This window comes from Mesoplodon mirus (genome assembly GCF_964341445.2).
Source record: "Mesoplodon mirus genome assembly, contig: HAP1_SCAFFOLD_551, whole genome shotgun sequence".
In the NCBI taxonomy this organism is placed as follows: Eukaryota; Metazoa; Chordata; class Mammalia; order Artiodactyla; family Ziphiidae; genus Mesoplodon; species Mesoplodon mirus.
Genome location: NW_028295459.1, coordinates 182,356 through 199,360, shown reverse-complemented (window position 1 = coordinate 199,360; position 17,005 = coordinate 182,356). Strand labels below are relative to the sequence as shown.

The 17,005-nt window shown below is 45.7% G+C and overlaps 2 protein-coding genes across 2 annotated transcripts; both read left to right on the top strand.

Annotated features, from left to right (window-relative positions):
- The first annotated feature begins 328 nt into the window (after window positions 1-328).
- Window positions 329-2,852, top strand: LOC309797455 (uncharacterized protein C2orf78-like). The gene has a single exon (XM_082645979.1). It carries the CDS (start codon window positions 414-416, stop codon window positions 2,304-2,306), a length of 1,893 nt encoding a protein of 630 aa, XP_082502105.1. The 5' UTR covers window positions 329-413; the 3' UTR covers window positions 2,307-2,852.
- A 3,261-nt stretch (window positions 2,853-6,113) lies between these two features.
- Window positions 6,114-12,425, top strand: LOC309797482 (uncharacterized protein C2orf78-like; the record flags this gene model as incomplete). Its single annotated transcript, XM_082646002.1, has 5 exons — window positions 6,114-6,149; window positions 6,837-6,953; window positions 7,563-7,692; window positions 8,664-9,410; window positions 10,531-12,425. The coding sequence occupies 5 exons, from the start codon at window positions 6,114-6,116 to the stop codon at window positions 12,423-12,425; spliced, it is 2,925 nt and encodes a 974-aa protein (XP_082502128.1).
- Between the last annotated feature and the right edge of the window lie 4,580 nt (window positions 12,426-17,005).

Sequence of the window (17,005 nt, the reverse complement as noted above, 5' to 3'; positions counted from 1 at the left end):
GCTCTACTCCCTCTCCTAGTTCATGGTGTGAAGTGTTCTTAGCCTCTCAGGAACGTGGGGAGAAATGAACGGACTCTATATGAGAATGCTAGGCTTTGTAAAACATTTCATTTTTGAAAAATAAGACTCATTTTTTAATTGACTTATAACAATCCTGTGAAATACAAAGAAAACCGAGAATCAGTGACAGGAAATGATCACCAGTAAGAATTACAACAGTCACCACTTATCTCGTAGCATAGAACACTGTCCATGGTCCTTAAGAAGAGTTAGTAGAAATGCCTTGCCCATCTTGCCCCTATACACCAACACAGCGATCATATACCTTGAAAGGTACATGATTGCTGTGTTGGTGTTTAGGGGGAGCATCTCACTTACGAGGGACTGACTTCTACCTTGACTCCTTTGTAGGGATGGAGACTTCCCTGGTGATGAAAACTTCCCTGGGATGGCAACCTCCAATCCAGACATTTTGTGTGACACAAACTCAAGAACTCCCCGAGTCCTGCAGGAGCAGAAGTATTCAGATACTTGAGAGAAATCCACCACCCGAACTTGGGGACATTTCAGGGACAGCTCCAGTCCAGAGTGCCAGTAGTCTCCTGGCCCTGCCTCCAGCTCCAAGGCAGGGACAAATAGAGAGTAAGAACTTGGAGGCTAGTACAACCAAGCTTTCAAAGCCTCTGGATGCCTACCAGATCCCAAGAGAAAACCAAGAGCTTCCACTACTCCCTTCAGAAATCCCTGATATTCACCAGCTCCCGGGCTGCACTGACCCCGTCAGCCAAGAGGAGCAGCCTGGTTCTGAAAATGCTCATCTGGGAAAGGACAGCCTGAGTCTTGAGGACCTAGGGACACTTGAAAATGGGATGGAATCTAGCAGTGGTTTTGCAGACACTACTACACTGGCGGAGCATAGTCACCTTCCCCAGCTCTTTAATTCATTGAAAGATCTTCATCAATCCAAAGGTCCCAACGTGATCAAAGCCAAAGACACCAGGGTCATTAAAGTGAATCAGGTGCAGGAAAAGCCAAGTGTCATAAAGGATCCCTCTGATCAACCCAGGAAGAACAAACATAAAGCCTCTGAGCCTATCAGTGGTGCTCCCAAGGCCAAAATCCAGCCAAAGAATCCACAGTGCCTGTTAGGGGGAGAAGTGGTTCTATGCAATGCTGCAGTCAGTGGCAGGGCTCCTGTGAACACGGCCAAGCATTCTAAAGGCAACCCTCAGGAAGCTGCATCCAGAAAGATCAGCAAAACTAAGAGCCACGGGCAGGAAAAGACCACAAGGACCAGAGGAAGAAAGAAGGCTGAAGAGAAGAAGCAGTCAGGGAACAAAGTCAAGGCAGAAGAGAAGCCAACAATTCCCAAGACGAAGCGAAAGGAACACCAAACTGAGCTTATCCACGAGAGCATTAAAAAGCCTCGAACCTCCCTAGGCATGCGCATGCTGGAGTCTGTGAAGGTTTTTCATGCACTGGGGAAGAAGAATGATAAGAGAACTGGGCTCTCTTCCTGTCGGGTCTTGGGAAATTCAAGCAACCCTAAAGACCCCCAGCCACCCCCAGCTATCCAGCCATGGCGGCGTACCCCACGTGAGGGTAAGAGTCCTGAGAAAACTCAAGTCAAAGCCCAGAAACCAGACAGCAGTGCTGAAAAACAGTGTCCATCTCCATCCCAGTATGAGCTGCCTCCACCTAAGAAGGTCAAGTTTTCTGCCTGGGACAAGCCTCAAGCTCGACCTGCTCCTCGGAGGCCACAGTCTCTGGCCTCACATCGGCCTGCTGTGGCGGACCGTGCCCAGCCTGCTTCTTCTAACTCAGCTCAACCTGCTGCAGCCAGTTCATCCCAGCCAGCTCCTGCCTCTTTGCCAGGTCCTGCCAAACCAGCTCAGCCAACTGTGACCAACCCAACCCAACCGGGTTGGACCGCCCATATCCATCCTAGTGTCCCTCAGTCTGCTGCTCCTAGGCCTGCACCCTACAAAACTTCATCTTTCGCTTTTCTCCAGCGGGGGCCTATTCCCCCTGCTCTGACTAAGTGCCGGTCCCCACCCAAGCTCCAAACCCCATTTCTACTCCAAGACTTCAGCAAGCAACGAAGACCATGGAGGGAACCCAACGTTTCTGAGCCAGTCATGTCAAAGCCCATCGAACAAGAGCAGAGACCAGAGCGGGAGGCCATGAAGAGGCGGGCTCAACAAGAACGTGAGAATGCTGCCAAATACACCTCTTTGGGGAAACTGCAAGTTTTCATTGAGAGGCAAAAGGAAATGGAAATCGCTGACTACTACGGATATTTATAGTAAGAGCTGCTAGGATTGTTGGTGCCACCTTGGGCACCAGGTATAAATTCCTCTATTTATTCTCTAATTATATATTTCTGTTTTTATTTCTGTATATTTATTAAAACAATAAAACTGAATAAATGAATGTCATCGAATTAATAGACGAGTAATAAACCTTTTGAATTTTGAGATGCTGCTAACTGTGGCGTGCTTTAAGTTTTTGTGTTTTGTTTTGTTTTTGATGGGGTTGGAATCAAAGTCTGCATGAGAAAGGAAGCACTGAAAGTTGGATGGGAGAATGAAGGAAAGGGGAGGAAAGGGGTAAAAACTGAGGAAAGAGGAAGGAACGTGGCCCAGGGCTAGGAAGGCCAGAAGAGATTTATGGATTTATGAAAGGAAGCAGGAGTGAGGAGGAAATGGCAGAAGTAAAGAGCAGGGTCAGAGGTCAGGGCTGAAAGAACAAAATGTGAGTAGAGTTGAAGATGACGGAAGGTGAGTCTAGGTTTACTAGGAGAAATAGAAAAAGTCTCTTGGGGAGGTTGGCCTTAAGTCTCACAACCACCACACAGGTATTTAAGAAAACAAGAGGTTCAGGACACATCTCTGAAAGGTTTGAGTTGCCTTATGCAGGTGTGATTATAGTGGGGGTATAGGGAAATCTACCAGAGAGGTGGCTAGGGCTCAGAGTTATCCTAGGGGATAGGGCCTGGTATGTAAATCACCATGTACTCAACACCTAAGCACCAGGGCAGCTAATGCACTATTCAGTTAATCCTGGCAACGACAGGCAAGGCCAGTATTCCTGTGCCACTTCACTTAGAGACGTGCAGCAAAGGGCTGAGGTCACATCGCATGTGGAGGTACAAGGCCTCACTTTGAGGCCCAAATGCCTCTGAAGTCCTCAGTATTTGCAAGTGCCTGCAGGCGTCCAACCTGGCTTTCAGAGCACAGCATGCTGAGGTTACTGCTGGACGACATCAAACTTCTGGACAGGCCTAAGTATTAACTTGAGGGGCTTCCTCCATTGACCAGGGGGTGTGCCACCTTCTGTAAACATCACCATCAACTGAAACGCACGAGAAAATTCCGACGGAAGCGTCCACTCTCACGGGTGAGAGCGGTGGGTGCACGCGCACTGGGTAGCCGCTCCAACAGCCACAGGACGCAGGCGCCCAGCGGTTCAGGGGCTCCCTGGGAGGCCTCGTGGGGCAGCTCGAGGGAGTGAGGTTGGGAGAGAGCGGCAGGGGTGGGCGTCAAAAGGAATGACGTGGGGAGAAGGGAGAGATGGAGGCAGTGGATAGTGGATAGTGAAAATGGGAAAACTGGCAATTTTCATTTTCAAAATTATTTTTTTGAGATGTCATTCACATGCCATAAAATTCACCACCTGAGACCGCAGATTCAGTGTCATTTCGTACATTCTCAAGCCTATGCAACCATCACCATCATCTATCCCATCACGTTTTCATCACCCCACAAAGAAGCCCCCATAACCATCAGCAGGCCCTCTTCATCCCCTCCTCCTTCAGTCCCTGCAACCACACATTTCCTTTTTGTCGCTATGGTTTTGCCTTTTCTGGACATTTCATAAAATAATACAAATGTGACCACTGTGTGGGGCTTCTTTCACTTAGCATAATGTTTTCAAGTGCGTCCATGTCGTAGCACGTGTCAGTACTCCATTCCTTTTTATGACAGTGTAATATTTCACACATACACCACATTTAAAATATCCATTCATCCATCGATGGGCATTTCGGTTTTTTACACTAATAATCTCCATTTATTGACAGTGTATTCTGTGCCAGGCAGCACCAGGCTAAGTTACTGACCTTATTTCACAGATAAAGAGGCTTGGAGAGTGTGAAGAGTTTGCCCAAGATTAAGAGCTGGCAATTGGGGGAACTGGGGTTTGAACTCAGGTGAACTTCAGAGGTAATAAATTCACATGACAGAACATTAGAAAAGGTACACAAGGGCACTCAAAGAAAAGACACCCTTTTCCCCACATTCCCCAGCCACACATTTCCCTCCTCAGAGACATCTGCTTTTGCCGTGCCGTGGAATCTTCCAGAGAATTACGTATACCTCAACATGTATGTTTCACAATTTATTGACTAATCTGTCCCACTGATTTGAAATGTCACTTTTATGGTATAATAGATTCTTATACGTACTTATGTTACTCTTTTCAGAGCTGTCCTGACTCTTTTTTGCCTATCTTTTATGTTTGCCATTTCTCTAAACTTTTTATCTTCTTTTTGATTTAAAAAACTGTTTCCTTTTCTTGTTTGTTTCTCTTAAGGCATTATCCATTATGTTCATTCACTCGTATGATTTTATTTAATTTATTTCTGTTTGGCAGTGTCGGGTATTAGTTGCAGCACGTGGTCTCTTCGTTGAAGTGCGTGGGCTCTTTCTTGCAGCTCGTGGGCTCTTTAGTTGTGGCACGTGGGCTCCACAGCACATAGGCTCAGTAGTTGCAGCGTGCAGGCTTGGCTGCCCTGCGGCATGTGGGATCTCAGTTCCTCAACCAGGGAAGTCCCCACTCTTGTATTATTTTAAATTTAGTCAGCTTTTCTGAACTTTTTTTCTTTTATTTTGAATTCTGTCCTGAGTTCTATCATCTTACCTAATTCTGGTTTATGCTGTTCGTTCATCTGATTTTTTATTATGGTAAAATATACATAAAACCAAATTTAGTATTTCAACCATTTTCAATTATACAATTCAGTTACATTAGATACATTCACAGTGCTGTGCAACCATCAGCACTATCCAAATTCAAAAGAATTATGTCAAGGTCTTCCCTGGTGGCACAGTGGTTGAGAGTCCACCTGCCGGTGCAGGGGACACGGGTTCGTGTCCCGGTCCGGGAGGATCCCTAATGCCGTGGAGGGCTAGGCCTGTGAGCCATGGCCGCTGAGCCTGTGTGTCCGGAGCCTGTGCTCTTCAACGGGAGAGGCCACAACAGTAAGAGGCCCGTGTATCACAAAAAAAAAAAAAAAAAAAAAAAGAAAGAAAAGAAAGAAAGAAAAAGAAAGTCTAAACCACTAAATTCAATCATACAGGAATATAACATTTAAAAAAAATTTCTTTGGCTTTGCAGCATGTGGGATCATAGCTCCCCAACTAGGGATGGAACCCATGCCTGCTGTATTGGAAGCGCAGAGTCTTAACCACTGGACCACCAGGGAAGTCCCAGAATATAACTTTTAGAGGAGAAGTTATAAACCCCTTGGTTATATGAACTGCAGATTTTTAGTAAGAAGTCATGTATTTTAAACGACTTGGAGCTTTAAAGAAAGGAAGGAAGGAAGGAAGGAAGGAAGAAAAAGGGACTTCCTTGGTTGTGCAGTGCATATAATATCAAAAATAAATAAATTAATTAAATAAATTTTAAAAAGAAAAAAATGCTGAAATCCACTGACTAATTATTCAGGCTGTTATATCTCACCATTTCCAGATACATTCCTTTATAAACTTTTAACAAAAAGTTATCTTATGTCAGAAAAAATGAATTACAAACTTTTCTCTTTTTCCAAAATTTGCGAAATTCCCCTACACTTCTACCTTCAAATTTTATAAAAACGGAAAAGTAGTGACAACCCTTATACTTATATCCAATTGCATCATCTGGCCACATGCCTTCTACATCAATCAAATAACTACAAAACAACAAAATTCGAGTCATTTGTAAATAAAAAGGAAAGAAAATCAAGCTTTTGCAAAAAACGTACAATTTCGCTTTACAAATATAGGTAGAAAAATCCTAAAGAAACATCAGCACATCTAATCGATAATTATTAAAGAATGATATACACCATGACTACCAAAAGGCGTTATTCCAAGGACTCAAGGGTAACGCAACTTTAGAAAATCTATTAATATAACTATTTACATTAATACAACAATTTAATTAATAAATGAAAGAGAATAAAATACAGGGCCAAACTGGCAGATGGTAAAAAGTTATCTGTTAACATGCAACAGTCAGTTTCGGTGAAAATGCTCTGTACGCTAAAAACAGGAGACTTAATAGGACAGAGTATTCATCAAGAACCAACAAATAACAAAAGACAAATTAGGATAAATATGAACATCATATCTAAAAAACCCTATCCAACCAACCATAGGAGCCAGAAACTTAGGAATCACCATCACTGACGGCTATTTCTCCCTCGCCCTCATCCTCAACCCACCAGCAGTGCTAACAATGATACTGCCTACATACCTCTAGAATCTGTCCACATCTTTCCACCACAATGACCACCATACCCTGGTCCCAGCCACCATTATGCCCAATTTCTACAAAAGTCTCCTAACTTGTTTCCTCGCTTCCACTCTTTCTCCCTGCAGTGCCTTCTCCACGCGGTAGCAAAATGATAGGTTGAAAATGCAACTGGGGATGTTCCACACACTCACCTTCAACAAAAAAAGTTCAACGCTTTTCTATTACTCTTAAAGTCTGAAACCTTAAACAGAAGCGTGCACGATCGAGCTCCTGGTGGTGTGGGCACTTGTGCTCTTAGCGGCTCTCCCCTCCAGTGCCGCCAGGGGAAAGGGCAGAAGGACGCAGAGGCGCTGCTGCCAGAGCTGCCGCCTCCTGTGGGAGCTGCACAGCCAGCAACCTTGCTCCACTTGGCTGGGCAGGGACCCCGTCCAGTACAGTTAGTTCCCCCGACAGCACTGGGGCCAGGCCAGGGGAGAAGGGCCAGCTGTCCTGCCAAGAAGCTCATCACCCTCAAGGCAAACACCTCCAACCCTCAGACCCCGGGATATTCAGAAGCGCTAGACGGTCCAGGCTCGCATTCTCACCTGTGCGCCTCAGGGCGTGACGTGTACTCTGCGCATGCGCCACCCCTCCCTAAACTATTGCGTCCCGCAAACGCAAGCCCATTGTTCGCTCACAGGTTGCAGAGCTATAAATACCGGCAACAGCCCAAACGGTGCGCACTTCGCTTTTGGCCGTGTTGGCAACTGAAGGAGAATGCTCGGAGCCCAGCTCTCTCTCCAAGGACCGATCTCACCCAAGTTCTCTACGGGCAGTTACTTAGGTAGGCCCTGCCCCGGGCACTGGGGGACCAGCACCTGCCAGGAGGGCTCAGCTGCCCCCAGCCCGCTCCCCGCGCCCACCGACTTCCCGTGGCCGGCCCGGGTCACCCAGCTGTCTAGGGCCGGCTATCCACTCGCAGGCCAGCCCACAAGTGCCCAGTGACTCTGCATCTGTGCTTTGCCACAGAGTCTCTGAGACCCCATTCTACCATCCCGCAGGCCCTGCGCTCCTTTCTGGGGGTCCGTATCTCCATCTGCAGGCGAGGCCATCGGAAGAAGGCGGTGATGGGTGCTCTCACCTCCATGATGTCCCGCAGCTCAGGGTCCGCAGTGGACACAGTCACTGTCAGTGTGGCGCGGGGGCAGCCAGTGCCGCCCACGACGCCCAGCTGCGTCCCAAGCTGCAGCACAGAGCAGACGGTGTTGAGGGCCCTGGGAGAGAGCGGGAAAGGGATGGCCAAGCAGGAGGACGTCCCCATCATTATTGGTGGTGGTGCTATAACCACTTTACAGACGAGCAATCTGAAGGAATCAGATCGCTTGTTTCTTTCCAAAAGCACGTCAGAAATTCACTTTCGGGTAATCCTTTTGAGGTAGGATGAGAAACCAGGCTTGAAGAGGGTAAAAATGACTCTTTAAATTTACCACTTGGGCTGAGCTCTATGTGAACTCTAGGTAAGAGCGTGGGAACTGCACAAGCAAAGTGAGACACTGAAGATCACAAGGGTAATTAATAGCCGTACTGTTTTCTAACGGACAAAGAAAATGCCTGTATTATAAGTTCTATTTCTCCTGCTTTCTGGCAGTGTCATGCTCAGAGCAGCGTCCTGGCAAGGAAGTCAGGATACTTAGGTTCTGAAACCTGGTAAGGATACTAACATAATGAGAGAACTTGAACAAGTCAACCTGACCTCTCTGAGCCTCCGTTTCCTTCCTCATGAAGTGAGACTGGGAAAATAGAAGTTCTCTAAGGCCCTCCTAGTTCTAAAATGCTTCCAGTCTAGGAAACAGCATAGAAGTCAATACTAGTGCAGGCTGAAGGGAAAGATAGGGCAGGGAGAAGGTTGCTTCCATCCTAGAGAACAATGTCTGAACCATACCACTTGGGTCTTCTGCCCATCTGTGCCCAAGATGGGAGCACAGGCAGTTAATACAGAAGAGTGTAAAACTGCTCAGTCCTTACAACCATCATAACTGTCTGGTTTTTGGATTCTCAGTAAGTATTGACAGTAGAGGTGTCCTGATAGCAAGAACCTTCCTCAAGCATAGTGAGAATTTATCAGTCTCCCTGATTTTTTCGTCACCCCCTTGTTCTTACAGAAAATTGCCAAAATCCATCTGTACTTGGAACTCTGAATTCTCTGCAGCACTCTCTTCCTGTGGTGAGCAATGCAGCTTCCCTAACAGCAAGTGTCTGCAACTTCTCCAGAGTCTCTGCTCCTGCCGTCAGTTCGGCATCAGCTACGGCCACCTCTTTCCAGACACACATGGGTAGTGCCTACCTTCCCCAACATTCTAGCACAACTATGTTATCTGGAGTTACTGACCAGAGCCAGATCTCCACTTCAGCTGCATCCTATCCAGGTGTTTCTGAGTGGGGCATCACAGGAAGCACTGAAAAGAATTCTTCTTCACTCGGAGACTTTACTCTGGCACTCACTGACCAGCACACAGCTGCTTCCTCCATGCTTATGGCAGCCCAGTATGATAAAACTGCAGACACCAATACCATGGCCCCTCTATATCCATCACTTTCTGCCAGCCTTGCTCAGGGAACGCCATCTCAGATTCCAAATCAGGGACATAGCCTGTCACTTCCCTACCAGGAAGGAAGCCAGGTATCTTACTATAACCACGGCACACTGGGGTCTTTACTGTATGGAGAACTTGGCTCCTGCCTGCAGTCCTATGGCTCTGTGTCATACACAGGAAGTAGGGCCTCTGTGCAACCAGAAATGGTAATGGTACTAAAGGAGATTCAGCCCACCAATATCTTACCACCAGCTTCCACCTCTGGAATCTACTACCCTGTGTCTGCGCACCACATCACAGAAACAAGTTTTCCAGGTGAGTACAAACAGCAAGAAAGTTGAACAATGAGGTCAGCATTCAAAAATGGGGTCAAATCTACAGCTGGGAAGTGGTGTATAGACAGGTAGCATTTAGATCCTGAGTCTTTAATAACCACTACCTTTGCTCAGGGCTGTCTGTATTTAGACTCTACATAAGAACACCTAGGGCTTCCCTGGTGGTGCAGTGGTTAAGAATCCGCCTGCCAATGCAGGGGACACGGGTTCGAGCCCTGGGCTGGGAAGATCCCACATGCCACGGAGCAACTAAGAGTAGCCCAGCAACTAAGAAGATCCAGTGAAGCCAAAAAAAAATACATACATAGAATAAATAAGTTCAAAACATAAATAAATGAGTATAAATTTTTTAAAAAAGAACACCTACTGCAGGTGGGAAGGTGGGAGGGACACTGTAAAGGTCATCTATGCTACATGTACAAGAACCCCAAGAGCATACCAATAGGTACCACATTTTTCACCGCTGTAGCCGATCATTCCCCCTGTACTACCACACTGTATCTCTCCCTTCCCTAATCTACTGCTAGAGTCTCTTTGGAAGGTGTTTCAGAACTCTTGTTATGATAGTGCCAGTTTAACTGTCCTCACTTCCTTAATATATACCAGCATTTAAGACCTTAGGGTCCGAGATCCTGTCCAGAGCAAGCAGGCTAAGACTCTGTCTTTGTTTATCTATTTCATCAGGAAGGGCTCTACTCCCTCTCCTAGTTCATGGTGTGAAGTGTTCTTAGCCTCTCAGGAACGTGGGGAGAATTGAACGGACTCTATATGAGAATGCTAGGCTTTGTAAAACATTTCATTTTTGAAAAATAAGACTCATTTTCTAATTGACTTATAACAATCCTGTGAAATACAAAGAAAACCAAGAATCAGTGACAGGAAATGATCACCAGTAAGAATTACAACAGTCACCACTTATCTCGTAGCATAGAACACTGTCCGTGGTCCTTAAGAAGAGTTAGTAGAAATGCCTTGCCCATCTTGCCCCTATACACCAACACAGCGATCATATACCTTGAAAGGTACATGATTGCTGTGTTGGTGTTTAGGGGGAGCATCTCACTTACGAGGGACTGACTTCTACCTTGACTCCTTTGTAGGGATGGAGACTTCCCTGGTGATGAAAACTTCCCTGGGATGGCAACCTCCAATCCAGACATTTTGTGTGACACAAACTCAAGAACTCCCCGAGTCCTGCAGGAGCAGAAGTATTCAGATACTTGAGAGAAATCCACCACCCGAACTTGGGGACATTTCAGGGACAGCTCCAGTCCAGAGTGCCAGTAGTCTCCTGGCCCTGCCTCCAGCTCCAAGGCAGGGACAAACAGAGAGTAAGAACTTGGAGGCTAGTACAACCAAGCTTTCAAAGCCTCTGGATGCCTACCAGATCCCAAGAGAAAACCAAGAGCTTCCACTACTCCCTTCAGAAATCCCTGATATTCACCAGCTCCCGGGCTGCACTGACCCCGTCAGCCAAGAGGAGCAGCCTGGTTCTGAAAATGCTCATCTGGGAAAGGACAGCCTGAGTCTTGAGGACCTAGGGACACTTGAAAATGGGATGGAATCTAGCAGTGGTTTTGCAGACACTACTACACTGGCGGAGCATAGTCACCTTCCCCAGCTCTTTAATTCATTGAAAGATCTTCATCAATCCAAAGGTCCCAACGTGATCAAAGCCAAAGACACCAGGGTCATTAGAGTGAATCAGGTGCAGGAAAAGCCAAGTGTCATAAAGGATCCCTCTGATCAACCCAGGAAGAACAAACATAAAGCCTCTGAGCCTATCAGTGGTGCTCCCAAGGCCAAAATCCAGCCAAAGAATCCACAGTGCCTGTTAGGGGGAGAAGTGGTTCTATGCAATGCTGCAGTCAGTGGCAGGGCTCCTGTGAACACGGCCAAGCATTCTAAAGGCAACCCTCAGGAAGCTGCATCCAGAAAGATCAGCAAAACTAAGAGCCACGGGCAGGAAAAGACCACAAGGACCAGAGGAAGAAAGAAGGCTGAAGAGAAGAAGCAGTCAGGGAACAAAGTCAAGGCAGAAGAGAAGCCAACAATTCCCAAGACGAAGCGAAAGGAACACCAAACTGAGCTTATCCATGAGAGCATTAAAAAGCCTCGAACCTCCCTAGGCATGCGCATGCTGGAGTCTGTGAAGGTTTTTCATGCACTGGGGAAGAAGAATGATAAGAGAACTGGGCTCTCTTCCTGTCGGGTCTTGGGAAATTCAAGCAACCCTAAAGACCCCCAGCCACCCCCAGCTATCCAGCCATGGCGGCGTACCCCACGTGAGGGTAAGAGTCCTGAGAAAACTCAAGTCAAAGCCCAGAAACCAGACAGCAGTGCTGAAAAACAGTGTCCATCTCCATCCCAGTATGAGCTGCCTCCACCTAAGAAGGTCAAGTTTTCTGCCTGGGACAAGCCTCAAGCTCGACCTGCTCCTCGGAGGCCACAGTCTCTGGCCTCACATCGGCCTGCTGTGGCGGACCGTGCCCAGCCTGCTTCTTCTAACTCAGCTCAACCTGCTGCAGCCAGTTCATCCCAGCCAGCTCCTGCCTCTTTGCCAGGTCCTGCCAAACCAGCTCAGCCAACTGTGACCAACCCAACCCAACCGGGTTGGACCGCCCATATCCATCCTAGTGTCCCTCAGCCTGCTGCTCCTAGGCCTGCACCCTACAAAACTTCATCTTTCGCTTTTCTCCAGCGGGGGCCTATTCCCCCTGCTCTGACTAAGTGCCGGTCCCCACCCAAGCTCCAAACCCCATTTCTACTCCAAGACTTCAGCAAGCAACGAAGACCATGGAGGGAACCCAACGTTTCTGAGCCAGTCATGTCAAAGCCCATCGAACAAGAGCAGAGACCAGAGCGGGAGGCCATGAAGAGGCGGGCTCAACAAGAACGTGAGAATGCCGCCAAATACACCTCTTTGGGGAAACTGCAAGTTTTCATTGAGAGGCAAAAGGAAATGGAAATCGCTGACTACTACGGATATTTATAGTAAGAGCTGCTAGGATTGTTGGTGCCACCTTGGGCACCAGGTATAAATTCCTCTATTTATTCTCTAATTATATATTTCTGTTTTTATTTCTGTATATTTATTAAAACAATAAAACTGAATAAATGAATGTCATCGAATTAATAGACGAGTAATAAACCTTTTGAATTTTGAGATGCTGCTAACTGTGGCGTGCTTTAAGTTTTTGTGTTTTGTTTTGTTTTTGATGGGGTTGGAATCAAAGTCTGCATGAGAAAGGAAGCACTGAAAGTTGGATGGGAGAATGAAGGAAAGGGGAGGAAAGGGGTAAAAACTGAGGAAAGAGGAAGGAACGTGGCCCAGGGCTAGGAAGGCCAGAAGAGATTTATGGATTTATGAAAGGAAGCAGGAGTGAGGAGGAAATGGCAGAAGTAAAGAGCAGGGTCAGAGGTCAGGGCTGAAAGAACAAAATGTGAGTAGAGTTGAAGATGACGGAAGGTGAGTCTAGGTTTACTAGGAGAAATAGAAAAAGTCTCTTGGGGAGGTTGGCCTTAAGTCTCACAACCACCACACAGGTATTTAAGAAAACAAGAGGTTCAGGACACATCTCGGAAAGGTTTGAGTTGCCTTATGCAGGTGTGATTATAGTGGGGGTATAGGGAAATCTACCAGAGAGGTGGCTAGGGCTCAGAGTTATCCTAGGGGATAGGGCCTGGTATGTAAATCACCATGTACTCAACACCTAAGCACCAGGGCAGCTAATGCACTATTCAGTTAATCCTGGCAACGACAGGCAAGGCCAGTATTCCTGTGCCACTTCACTTAGAGACGTGCAGCAAAGGGCTGAGGTCACATCGCATGTGGAGGTACAAGGCCTCACTTTGAGGCCCAAATGCCTCTGAAGTCCTCAGTATTTGCAAGTGCCTGCAGGCGTCCAACCTGGCTTTCAGAGCACAGCATGCTGAGGTTACTGCTGGACGACATCAAACTTCTGGACAGGCCTAAGTATTAACTTGAGGGGCTTCCTCCATTGACCAGGGGGTGTGCCACCTTCTGTAAACATCACCATCAACTGAAACGCACGAGAAAATTCCGACGGAAGCGTCCACTCTCACGGGTGAGAGCGGTGGGGGCACGCGCACTGGGCAGCCGCTCCAACAGCCACAGGACGCAGGCGCCCAGCGGTTCAGGGGCTCCCTGGGAGGCCTCGTGGGGCAGCTCGAGGGAGTGAGGTTGGGAGAGAGCGGCAGGGGTGGGCGTCAAAAGGAATGACGTGGGGAGAAGGGAGAGATGGAGGCAGTGGATAGTGGATAGTGAAAATGGGAAAACTGGCAATTTTCATTTTCAAAATTATTTTTTTGAGATGTCATTCACATGCCATAAAATTCACCTTCTGAGACCGCAGATTCAGTGTCATTTCGTACATTCTCAAGCCTATGCAACCATCACCATCATCTATCCCATCACGTTTTCATCACCCCACAAAGAAGCCCCCATAACCATCAGCAGGCCCTCTTCATCCCCTCCTCCTTCAGTCCCTGCAACCACACATTTCCTTTCTATCACTATGGTTTTACCTTTTCTGGACATTTCATGAAATAATACAAATGTGACCACTGTGTGGGGCTTCTTTCACTTAGCATAATGTTTTCAAGTTCGTCCATGTCGTAGCACGTGTCAGTACTCCATTCCTTTTTATGACAGTGTAATATTTCACACATACACCACATTTAAAATATCCATTCATCCATCGATGGGCATTTCGGTTTTTTACACTAATAATCTCCATTTATTGACAGTGTATTCTGTGCCAGGCAGCACCAGGCTAAGTTACTGACCTTATTTCACAGATAAAGAGGCTTGGAGAGTGTGAAGAGTTTGCCCAAGATTAAGAGCTGGCAATTGGGGGAACTGGGGTTTGAACTCAGGTGAACTTCAGAGGTAATAAATTCACATGACAGAACATTAGAAAAGGTACACAAGGGCACTCAAAGAAAAGACACCCTTTTCCCCACATTCCCCAGCCACACATTTCCCTCCTCAGAGACATCTGCTTTTGCCGTGCCGTGGAATCTTCCAGAGAATTACTTATACCTCAACATGTATGTTTCACAATTTATTGACTAATCTGTCCCACTGATTTGAAATGTCACTTTTATGGTATAATAGATTCTTATACGTACTTATGTTACTCTTTTCAGAGCTGTCCTGACTCTTTTTTGCCTATCTTTTATGTTTGCCATTTCTCTAAACTTTTTATCTTCTTTTTGATTTAAAAAACTGTTTCCTTTTCTTGTTTGTTTCTCTTAAGGCATTATCCATTATGTTCATTCACTCGTATGATTTTATTTAATTTATTTCTGTTTGGCAGTGTCGGGTATTAGTTGCAGCACGTGGTCTCTTCGTTGAAGTGCGTGGGCTCTTTCTTGCAGCTCGTGGGCTCTTTAGTTGTGGCGCGTGGGCTCCACAGCACATAGGCTCAGTAGTTGCAGCGTGCAGGCTTGGCTGCCCTGCGGCATGTGGGATCTCAGTTCCTCAACCAGGGAAGTCCCCACTCTTGTATTATTTTAAATTTAGTCAGCTTTTCTGAATTTTTTTTCTTTTATTTTGAATTCTGTCCTGAGTTCTATCATCTTACCTAATTCTGGTTTATGCTGTTCGTTCATCTGATTTTTTATTATGGTAAAATATACATAAAACCAAATTTAGTATTTCAACCATTTTCAATTATACAATTGAGTTACATTAGATACATTCACAGTGCTGTGCAACCATCAGCACTATCCAAATTCAAAAGAATTATGTCAAGGTCTTCCCTGGTGGCACAGTGGTTGAGAGTCCACCTGCCGGTGCAGGGGACACGGGTTCGTGTCCCGGTCCGGGAGGATCCCTAATGCCGTGGAGGGCTAGGCCTGTGAGCCATGGCCGCTGAGCCTGTGTGTCCGGAGCCTGTGCTCTTCAACGGGAGAGGCCACAACAGTAAGAGGCCCGTGTATCACAAAAAAAAAAAAAAAAAAAAAAAGAAAGAAAAGAAAGAAAGAAAAAGAAAGTCTAAACCACTAAATTCAATCATACAGGAATATAACATTAAAAAAAAATTTCTTTGGCTTTGCAGCATGTGGGATCATAGCTCCCCAACTAGGGATGGAACCCATGCCTGCTGTATTGGAAGCGCAGAGTCTTAACCACTGGACCACCAGGGAAGTCCCAGAATATAACTTTTAGAGGAGAAGTTATAAACCCCTTGGTTATATGAACTGCAGATTTTTAGTAAGAAGTCATGTATTTTAAACGACTTGGAGCTTTAAAGAAAGGAAGGAAGGAAGGAAGGAAGGAAGAAAAAGGGACTTCCTTGGTTGTGCAGTGCATATAATATCAAAAATAAATAAATAAATTAAATAAATTTTAAAAAGAAAAAAATGCTGAAATCCACTGACTAATTATTCAGGCTGTTATATCTCACCATTTCCAGATACATTCCTTTATAAACTTTTAACAAAAAGTTATCTTATGTCAGAAAAAATGAATTACAAACTTTTCTCTTTTTCCAAAATTTGAGAAATTCCCCTACACTTCTACCTTCAAATTTTATAAAAACGGAAAAGTAGTGACAACCCTTATACTTATATCCAATTGCATCATCTGGCCACATGCCTTCTACATCAATCAAATAACTACAAAACAACAAAATTCGAGTCATTTGTAAATAAAAAGGAAAGAAAATCAAGTTTTTGCAAAAAACGTACAATTTCGCTTTACAAATATAGGTAGAAAAATCCTAAAGAAACATCAGCACATCTAATCGATAATTATTAAAGAATGATATACACCATGACTACCAAAAGGCGTTATTCCAAGGACTCAAGGGTAACGCAACTTTAGAAAATCTATTAATATAACTATTTACATTAATACAACAATTTAATTAATAAATGAAAGAGAATAAAATACAGGGCCAAACTGGCAGATGGTAAAAAGTTATCTGTTAACATGCAACAGTCAGTTTCGGTGAAAATGCTCTGTACGCTAAAAACAGGAGACTTAATAGGACAGAGTATTCATCAAGAACCAACAAATAACAAAAGACAAATTAGGATAAATATGAACATCATATCTAAAAAACCCTATCCAACCAACCATAGGAGCCAGAAACTTAGGAATCACCATCACTGACGGCTATTTCTCCCTCGCCCTCATCCTCAACCCACCAGCAGTGCTAACAATGATACTGCCTACATACCTCTAGAATCTGTCCACATCTTTCCACCACAATGACCACCATACCCTGGTCCCAGCCACCATTATGCCCAATTTCTACAAAAGTCTCCTAACTTGTTTCCTCGCTTCCACTCTTTCTCCCTGCAGTGCCTTCTCCACGCGGTAGCAAAATGATAGGTTGAAAATGCAACTGGGGATGTTCCACACACTCACCTTCAACAAAAAAAGTTCAACGCTTTTCTATTACTCTTAAAGTCTGAAACCTTAAACAGAAGCGTGCACGATCGAGCTCCTGGTGGTGTGGGCACTTGTGCTCTTAGCGGCTCTCCCCTCCAGTGCCACCAGGGGAAAGGGCAGAAGGACGCAGAGGCGCTGCTGCCAGAGCT

Coding starts and splice junctions, on each gene's coding strand:
- LOC309797455 (XM_082645979.1), top strand. CDS start 414: ATGGAGACTTCCCTGGTGATGAAAACTTCCCTGGGATGGCAACCTCCA.